This window comes from Lucilia cuprina, chromosome 3 (assembly GCF_022045245.1).
Source record: "Lucilia cuprina isolate Lc7/37 chromosome 3, ASM2204524v1, whole genome shotgun sequence".
NCBI classification, from domain to species: Eukaryota; Metazoa; Arthropoda; class Insecta; order Diptera; family Calliphoridae; genus Lucilia; species Lucilia cuprina.
In genome coordinates, this window is record NC_060951.1 from 49,956,630 (window position 1) to 49,966,467 (window position 9,838).

The window sequence follows — 9,838 nt, forward strand, 5'->3', positions numbered from 1 at the left end:
TGTATGATTTTTTATTTTTTTTAGAAAATTTTATATATTATTAAAATTCAAAAAATTTTAAAATCACCGTTGTATTTTCTTTTTAAAGAAAACGTTCGTTAAGATTTATTTTAATATTCATAAAAACCACTTTACACTTATTGGAAGGGTTCTATAGTTGAATCGAAAAGTCGACTTTTCGACTTTTTCGTTTAGTTAAAAGTCGACTTTTCGACTTTACGAATTTTTCCAACTTAATTTCGACTTTTCGACTTTTTCCGACTTTTTGATTTTTTCGACATTTTGACTATTTTCGACTTTTTTCCGAATATTTTAGAGTTTTTGACTTTTTTCCACTTTTTTAAAATTTTCGACTATTTTTGACTTGTTTCTACAATTTTCGAGTTTTCGACTTTTTCCGACATTTTTCTACTTTTCGATTTTTTTCGACTTTTCTATTTTTTTCGACTTTTTTCGACGATTTCCGACTTTTTTCGACGTTTTCCAACTTTTAGATTTTTTCGAGTTTTTCCGACTATTCTAGAGTTTTTGACTTTTTTTCACTTTTTTAAAATTTTCGACTATTTTTGACTTGTTTCTACAATTTCGAGTCTTCGACTTTTTCCGACTTTTTTCGACTTTATTCGACTTTTTTCGACTTTTTCCGACTTTTGTCGACTTTTATCGACTTTTTTCAACATTTCGACTTTTTACGACTTTTCGACTTATCGACCTTTTTCGACTTATCGACTTTTATTAACAAAGTCGACTTTTCGACTTTTTTCCCAGACGATAGTCGAGTTATCGACTTTTTTGGAACTAAATAGTCTACTTTTTTTTGACTTGTTTCTACAATTTCGAGTCTTCGACTTTTTCCGACTTTTCGACTTTTTCCGACTATTTCCGACTTTTTTCGTCTTTATTCGACTTTTCGACTTTTTTCGACTTTTTTCAACATTTCGACTTTTTACGACTTTTCGACTTATCGACCTTTTTCGAAGGTCGATTTATAGAACCCTACTTATTGGTTAACTTTTAGTTAACTTAAAATAAACACAACATTTCGTTTAGTATTTCAACACAGTATCGTGAAATTTACCATACAACTAGTAGAAGAACAGTTAAACATATAGCGGTTTCGTTGATTTTAAGTCGGCGTCGAAATTTTTAGTTTCATCAGCCAAAACCGTTATTTGTCAGCTCAGGTCTCCTGAAGAATGGCGCAAAAATATTTATTTATCTTCTTCCCCTAAAATTTTCATTGATAAAACAAACAACTTAAATGAAAATCGTTAGAATTGCCAGCAGAACGTAAAGGAGGTGCAGCAATGTTTTACGAATCAATGTAATAAAAGCAAAATCACAAAATCTTTATGTTCAATTCCTCAGTCAGCACCTGACAAAAACAAGAATCCAACTAGTCCTCTATATAGAATGCTGCCGCTCCTAATCGTGCGACTTGTTCAGACGTGGAACCACCTTATTGTTACCTCTTAAATACGATTTAGTATTTACAACTAAGCCGAAAATATGAAACTGAGGAAGATTAGTTTCCGACAAATTTAATTAGTAAAGATGATATCTTAGAATGTCATTGAGACTTCATCGATTAAAAAAACTAAAATCGTAGAACGCAGAGAAGAGGAAATTTGTCTATTTTAGTTGTTTCTGTTTCTTTATCTTTTTATTTTATAACTCTTTTAGAAATGCTATGGCTAAAATTTGTTAAATACAATTTATAAAAAATTAACTTTTTAAACGAAAATGACCGTCAAAATATTTATTGCAGATTTTCAGTTTTGCCAAAAAAGTTCTTTTCCAAACCATAGTGCAATGATATTATTTTTGAAATTAAAAAAATCTACAATAATCTTCTCTTTTCTACAATTTCATATATGTAATCTTATATTTTATCATATATAATGATCATTATAACTTGTAACTTCATTAAGTAATCATTGCTGATTACATTAATGATTAACTATTAAGTTTGACGCAAGTTAAGTCAACTTACTGCACATGCATCTTTCAAAATAAACTTCTCTTTATTATAAACTCTTATACTCTCATAATTTCTTATACTCCTTTGCTCCATCTTCTTTTGCAATTTTTAGTTTACGCAGAAATTTTGTACGGTTCGGTTGACAGGTGATTGAGCTCCGTGAAATCTTAAAATAGTTTAATTAAAAGTTGGTAAACAGTGATAATTTTTGCATAAAAACATAAAGAAACATTTGTTTGTTATAATATAAATAAAGAAATTTCAATAAAAGACCAGGATTTTGCAAAAAAAAGTGTTTAAAGTTCGATGAAAATTAATTGCAATTGCAACGCCGGTCGCTGTTTTTCTTTTGTTGGGCCGTTCGTTAGTTTGTTTGTTCGTTTGTTGTGTGGGGTCATAAGATGCATGTGTGTGTTAGTAGTTGCTGTTAAGCTTTAGGCAAATGTTTTGGCATTTGTGCAAAAGAAATGTAAATGAAGATGGCACTAGTGTTCACGGAGTAAAAGTTTTTAAATGTGAAATGAGAAGTTCGTTCGAGTGTATTTTAAGTGTGTGAAGTATAGTTATAGAAAGTTTGATAAAAGCGGAAGTTATGTTAATAAAATAAAGATGGCATAGCCACAACATGGCCTGTTAATATAATATATGAAAATATAAGAAAATAAAAAATATAAAAAAATGTTAAGTTATAAAATTTAGGCGAATATTAAAAGAAGTAAAATGTAAATGGAAAAGCGAGTGTTTTATATACAAATCTTCTAAAAAGTTTTTAAGTGAAATGAAGATGGCATTGCCACACTATGGCCTTTTAATGTAAATTTAAAATATGTCTTAAATTTAATTTAAGAAGTGTTTAAAGTGTGTTTTTATTAAAAAGCTTCATGTTAACAGAAATTTTTTTATATATTGTAATCCACACAATTTTTTGTGCAAAATTGTTTAAAAAGGTAACTAAGTCCAATTGAATATAAATATTTGTACATAGAGATTTGAAAAATGTCTAATATTTTATAACATTAAATTTTGTTTTATATAAAAAAATCCTGAATTTTATTTTTTTTAGAAAAGAGATTTGAAAAATGTCTAATATTTTATAATATTAAATTTTGTTTTAAATAAAAAAAATTCCTGAATTTTATTTTTTTTAGAAAATTTTTATATGTATGTATATTTTTATAAAATTTCAGAAAATTTTAAAATTTGTAAAATGTATTTTCTAAACATTTATTTGGTTTTATATAAACATTTTTTGCTGAATTTATTTTTTTTAGAAAATTTTTATATATTTTTATAAAATTTTTATAATTTTAAAATTTGTAATGTATTTATTTGGTAATATTTTTAACCATACATTATCCACCACAATTTTTCAACATAGTAATCATCCGCTGTATCGTGTAATTCATTACTCAACTACACCATTTCAAGTTTAAATTGAGAAAATCGAAATCCAATTTAATATTGAGACATACCAAATTAAATTTAGGAATCAAAATTGATATGAAGAAAAAACAAATTGAAATTTGAATTTTAACATAATATTGAGAAAAAACAATTGATATTGAGAAGTCGAAATTAATATGGAGATAAAACGAATTGAAATTGGCAAAATACAAAATGATTTTAAGGAAACCTATTTTTGTATTGAAATTTATAATATTTTAAATCCGTATCCTAATTAAACATTTTATAAGAAAAATTTTTTCAAATAATCTCATACAAATTTTAAATTTCTCATTATCATTTATTAATTTCTTAATTTCAATGTGTAATTTCTTAATATAATGTTGGGATTCTGAATTCGAATTTGTTTTTTCTCGATATGAATTTGCATTTCTTAATTTAATTTTATTATTTCTCAATATTAGTTTGGATTTCTCAATTTCAAATCGGGTTTTCTCAATATTTATTTTAAATTCTGAACTTTAATTTGAATTTTCTAAATTTTATATTAAAATTCTCAATATGAGTTTGTATTTTCTCAATTTAAACTAAAAATGGTGTAGTATAACATAACATGTACATATGTATAGCCAACATTATTATGGTATTACATATTTATCTTTTTTTCAATTCATATTTTTTTTAAACTTTTAATATCGTTAAAAAAAATAGCTGTTTCAAAATAGTTAAAAAATTAGCTAATTTAAAGAAAGCGTCAATTTAAAAAAAGCGTCAAAATTTTAAGTGATAGCCGACGCCGATATTGATTGTCAGAGCAGATCACCTAAGCGGACGAATAAGCCTAGCCGCCGGTAAATTTAAAAAACGCCGTTACCATATATTTTTTAGCTGCGAGACGCTGCTTTTTCTTCAAACACTTAGTGTTTGTAGCAAACAAGACATTCGAAAAATACATTGCTGTTTGACAAACCAAAGTTTATTACGTCGTCAAACAAATACATTTTAAATAAGACATCAAAATCTGTGTTCGCGCCAATTATTGCAAATTCTTTATTTGATCTTCTGTCATTTTACATACATATATTTTGAGTTTGTAACAAACGCTCTACGAACGTGTTTAGTTGGAAAATTGTTTCACTAGAATTTTCATTGATTTAAAAAAACTTGAATGAAAAGCATTTAGAAATGCCACCAAAACGTAAAGGAGGTGCAGTAAAGGTATAAATAAATAAATAAAACTAAAGCAAATCTCAAAATCTTTATGTTCAATTCCTAAGGCATCAGCTGCCAAAAAGACCAAAACAACTGAAGAATCTACAAAATTAAAGCAAGACCAACCAGTTCTCTATATCGAATGTTGTCGCTCCTGATCGGTATTCAAAAGGCGGGCAGAAGCATTGCACCGCGACATAACCACCTTATTGTTACCTCTTAAATCAGATTTAGAATTACAACTAGCCATTAATGCCGATGGTCCACCGCGTCGAGGATCTTTTGAAGTATCAATTGCAAATGTCCCATCCGAAAATGTTGAGGAACGTTCTTTAATATGGACGGGTTTGAAAAATACCCCAAGAGCCGCTAAATTCCCTTCAGCCGAAAATATTGCTAAAGAACTTAAAGTTTTTTTGAAACTGGTGGAAGAGGATCAATTGAAAAAGAAAGAAGATAAGTCTCCGACAACTTTAATTAGTAAAGATGTTGATGAGTCTAAGGAGAATTCAGTTGAGGCTTCACCGATTAAAAAAGCCAAACGCGGTAGACCTAAGAAGAAGTAAATTTGTCTATTTTAGATTTTTTCTGTTTATTGATCTTTTCATTTTATAACTCTTATGACTTTAGTAGTGGTAAACCCTGTATTAAGGAGCCCTACTGAACGATAACTTTTTAGTTTGATGTTAAGATAGATGGACTTTAAAAACATGAATTAGACAAATTAATTTGCTAATATTTGTTAAATAAAATATTTGTTTATAAAAAAAGATGATATTTTCGACAGCTTCTGTTTTGTGGATTGTATTTCGAGGCAGATAATACGATATTCATATGTCATAGGAACTGGCTTTTAATTTTTAATAGATTTAAATTACAATCTTTATATATGATTTAACAGTGTTTTCTGGAACTCAAAAATTGTATAAGTAGAAACACCTAGAGAAAAACATATTTTTTATGTTTTGTGAAAAGATCCTCATAGATGGCGGGTCGAATTTGTCAGCCTGCCTTTGGAAATCAATTTTTTGAAGACCCCAGATCTTTGCACATAGAAGAAGTTTTCTATTTAAAATCAGAAAAATCGGTTCATAAATAGCGGAAATATGAAAAATCCAACAAACACTCTGAATATTTCATAAAAAGATAATTTTTTGCATGATTTGAAAAAAAGCAACAATATTGGTTATTTCAAACATCATTTGTTGTTAATTATTGTTGTTTTTTGATATTGGTAAAATCGGGAAAAGTTAAATAAATTTAAATTTTATAAAATTAAAAATATTTTTTAACACACATTGATGAAGGGTATATACGATTCGGCAAAGACGATTATAGAATAGACTTCTTATATGTTTATTATATAAAACAGCTCAATTAAACAAAATATATATAAAACCAACTTACAAAATAATTCCCACAATTTAACCGAAAAAAATCTGTCACCATTAATTTCAATAAATAAAATTTTGATAAACAAAACATGTTTAACACAAAATTTTCTTTAATTTTTAATTTTCTTCCAACATTAACGAAATAAATACAGAAAAACTAATTTAAAAAGACTTTTTATTTATTAACTTAAACACATGCATTTGGAATAGCATTAGCGATGAAATTAACCTCCTGTTTATTCGCTTCCTCCTCATCCTCTAATAAAAATTCTTCGCTTTCACTCATAACGAGCTATTTTTCCTTCTTCTCAGCCGACAGAGAGTTATACAAACGATTCACCTCATTGGCAATCAATTTATCAACAATAATACCATTAGCATCAACGAAATTAGCGCAAGATTTTACACTAGTAGCCTCTCTTAGAGATTTGGAATCTTTTACCGAAAGCACTAAGGTGTATTTATCATCGTATTTCTTCATATCCGAGCTGGCCTCCCAAATTTTCTGACTGCCATTCGAAGACTTTTCAACGGCCACGGCAAAAGTGCCCTTTTCACGGAATGTAGTGTGCAGTGTTAAAATGCCCATTAAAACAAAGTAGGCGACAACACAGAACATAAGCACTGGTTTCGATTCAGGGAATGGATGTGTGAAATCCCAGCCATGGGCCAAAACTGCTACTCCCACAGCTAAAGTGCAGAGTACCAGGCGGGTATTGATTAAACCAAATTGTTCTTTCAACTGTGGTCTGGTGGCAAATAAAGCATTTTTGACAGCATCATCGAGAGCATGTTTAACTGCTGTGGCATCCCATTTGTTTACTTTAACTTCCTAAAGGGGGAATAGAAAAATTTGCACTATTATTAAAAATTTTGCAAAAGCAAAAAAAACCACAAATATGACGTGGTCCATATAGAAAATACATGGCATTTGGTCTAATTTCCTAGATTTCTAACTTTGTTAGAAAAACTTTACTTACTACCTCTTCCATTTGTTGTTTTTCATTATTTTTTGTCATTTTTTTAAGTAAAATTCAATATATTTTTTAAGAAAATGCAGAAAAATCTTTTTTGTTTGTGCTACAAAAAAAGTGACAACGCGACACACAGTTGTTTTTTAATTTAAATGCCGCATAGAGTTGTATTGCGTTAACATAAAAAATACTACTTTTCTTTGCTACTCTGCAAGAAAATGTCAAAATTCTTATTAGTTTAACAATTTTGTTTGCGTCCGGTTCATTTTAAGCGCCTAAAGTATTAACGGGTTGTAATTTGATAATAAAAGTGTTTAAATACATTTGTTTAATTATAAAAAGTGTCGGAAAATATGGAATAAAGATTTGTTTATAGAATTCTGTTATTGTTTGTGTGTAAATTATGAAATTACGTGAAAAATTCTGATTAGAAAAAGTGCTATCAATTTTGCTAGTCTCTTGTAGTGTGTGTGTGTTTCTTGGCAAGTATAACTCAGTTGTGGAAAAAAGTATTGCAAGTTACATTTTATGGCAGATGGGATAAATAAGGTATGGAAATGAATTTGCTAATTGGTTTAGGGATTTGCTAAAATTATTGAAAAATAAAAAACGGAAAATAATTTGCAGGTTTAGGAATTCGCTAAGTTATTTTGAATTCAAATTGTATTTTTATACCAACCATAAAAAAAGGTTGTGTATATTGATTTTGTCATTTCGTTTGCAACAAATTGAAATATTCATCTAAGACCCATAGATTCTAAGACTATCTAGCCATTTTAATGCTCATAACTGTCTGAAAAAATATCTATAGCGGTGAATTTCACAGGAAGATATTTTTTAGGAACCTTAATATTTTTGTAAAATTTTATAAGGATTAGTTCATAATTGGCCCTAACCTCCATATACGATCCACTTCAGAAAAATACTTTAATTTAATAATTCAATACATACAGAAAATTGCTTCGATAATATCAAAGTTTATTAATAAGGATGTTTTGATGGTGGTTATAAAAGATTCGCCATGACCGAATGTTTAATTATACCCTACACCACTTTAGTGCGCAGGGTATATTGGGTTTGTGCAGATGTTTTTAACGCACAATAATATTGGTCCTATAACCACCTTAAACTATACCAGTCGGCTCAGAATCATTTTCTGAGTCGATTTAACTATGTCCTTGTAATCAAACTAAAGGTCACAATTTTGAAGATAATTCAATGAAATTTGGTACATGATCTTTTATAGTCCCAGGGACGAAGCCTTTGGGGGCGTAAATTAAATACAAAAATTCGCTTATTTGAGTAACGATTATAGTGAGAATTTTCAGTCCCATATAAAATAAATACAAAATTAATGATGTTAAACGGATTTTCTGCAATTTGCTCATTTTCTGGCAGAGATATTAGTATATTTGACATAATTATAAGTTAAAATGCGCAAATCTTTATGTTAGGCTAGAATTGGTGGATTCATGTCAACCATTCTCAATAGTCCATTGAAGGAAAAATATAAGTATTTCATAAAATGATTTTCAAAATTGACACCTGTAGTTTGCATTATTTTCACAAATGAACCAACAGACAGAGACGTTGGTATACTTTACAATAGGACCAATATTTCTATTCTTTAGAAACATGTGCACAAATTTATAAAACCCTACCCACTGGTTTATTACCGTTTTTTATTAATTTTTAATTGTGTTTAATTGGCGAATATATTCTTAATTATAAATTGTTGAAATTCCGTTTTCTCGGGGTATAAAAGTTTTAAGGAAAAATCACTCTTATTTCGACTAACTACTCAAAGAAGTTCTTACAAATAGGGAGTTAAAAAGTTGTTTTGTTTTACACAAAATACGTACTTAAACCTCTTTGTAAAATCACTGTCAAACTCAAAACATCACTACTTAGTTATATTATTCTGTGTCAAATAATAGTTTAAAAACAAAATTTCTTATCTATTTGATTATATGTAAGTCATTATAAGAGCAGTCATTTAAAAGTGTTAGTATAAGTACAGGACATTATCCAATTTTTGTTGATTATATATTTCTTTCTGTCGTTCTTTAAAAATTATTTATTTTTTTGCTTGCTATTTATTAAAATTCCTTAACATTATTTACTACAAGCTAAACCTTACATTGTAATTAAAAAGTTAGCTTTCTTTTTGAAAAAAATAACATTTATTAAGACAATTTTCTTTTTACGCATCTTAAATAATTTTCCCCTTTTTCACACACATACAAACATGTATAAAAGGTCATGTCAGAAAATGCAAAATTAATTAAACAAATTAAAAAAAAAAAAATAAATAAATACTAAAGGGGTTTATTGTCTTATTTATTAATACATAGTAATACATTTAATATGGTGCTGAATATTATTATACTTTTATATTCTATTTTCCAAAAAATACTCATATTTTAATGTTAAATTATGAGATTTTAATTACGTTTAAATAGACTAATAATTACAAGCTGTTTCTGTTTAATGTTTAAATATTTATTGAGGCAATAGCAACTTTGTTTTGGTTTTTTTTTTTTTCTTAAAGGGGCCATACAAGATATTTGTATTTGAGTGCAGAATTTAATGGCAAATTTATTAAACAATTTAAGTGTCTTTTAATTTTTTCCTTGTAAAATGTTTTTGAACTTTATAATGTCTTACAGCTTTGGCCCAGACAATTAAATTTTAATTTGTGTCGAAAATTTATGACTTTAGTAGGTATTTATATTTTTATATATTTTTTGGCCATTATTAAATATTGCTGGCCAAATAGATTGTAATTGTATTTGAAAAAGGTGATACATTGTTCTAATTAAAATTTAAATTGTAACTCAACGATGATACAATTACGGTGATCATAAGTCCAT

At 27.8% G+C, this 9,838-nt stretch overlaps 2 protein-coding genes across 3 annotated transcripts; one reads left to right on the forward strand and one right to left on the reverse strand.

Moving 5' to 3' along the window:
* Window positions 1-4,277: 4,277 nt before the first annotated feature.
* On the forward strand, window positions 4,278-5,372 carry LOC111676939 (selenoprotein BthD-like). The gene is made up of 2 exons (XM_023437948.2): window positions 4,278-4,603; window positions 4,663-5,372. Exons 1-2 carry the CDS (start codon window positions 4,571-4,573, stop codon window positions 5,161-5,163), a joined length of 534 nt encoding a protein of 177 aa, XP_023293716.2. The 5' UTR covers window positions 4,278-4,570; the 3' UTR covers window positions 5,164-5,372.
* Window positions 5,373-6,080: 708 nt separating this feature from the next.
* On the reverse strand, window positions 6,081-7,121 carry LOC111676938 (signal peptidase complex subunit 2). 2 transcript variants are annotated; one of them, XM_023437946.2, is made up of 2 exons: window positions 6,972-7,121; window positions 6,081-6,823 (listed from the first exon to the last, which is right to left on the reverse strand). In XM_023437946.2, exons 1-2 carry the CDS (start codon window positions 7,008-7,010, stop codon window positions 6,284-6,286), a joined length of 579 nt encoding a protein of 192 aa, XP_023293714.1. In that variant the 5' UTR covers window positions 7,011-7,121; the 3' UTR covers window positions 6,081-6,283. The 2 variants fall into 2 exon arrangements, with proteins under 2 accessions (XP_023293714.1, XP_023293715.1); XM_023437947.2 differs by having other exon boundaries at window positions 6,975-7,095.
* Between the last annotated feature and the right edge of the window lie 2,717 nt (window positions 7,122-9,838).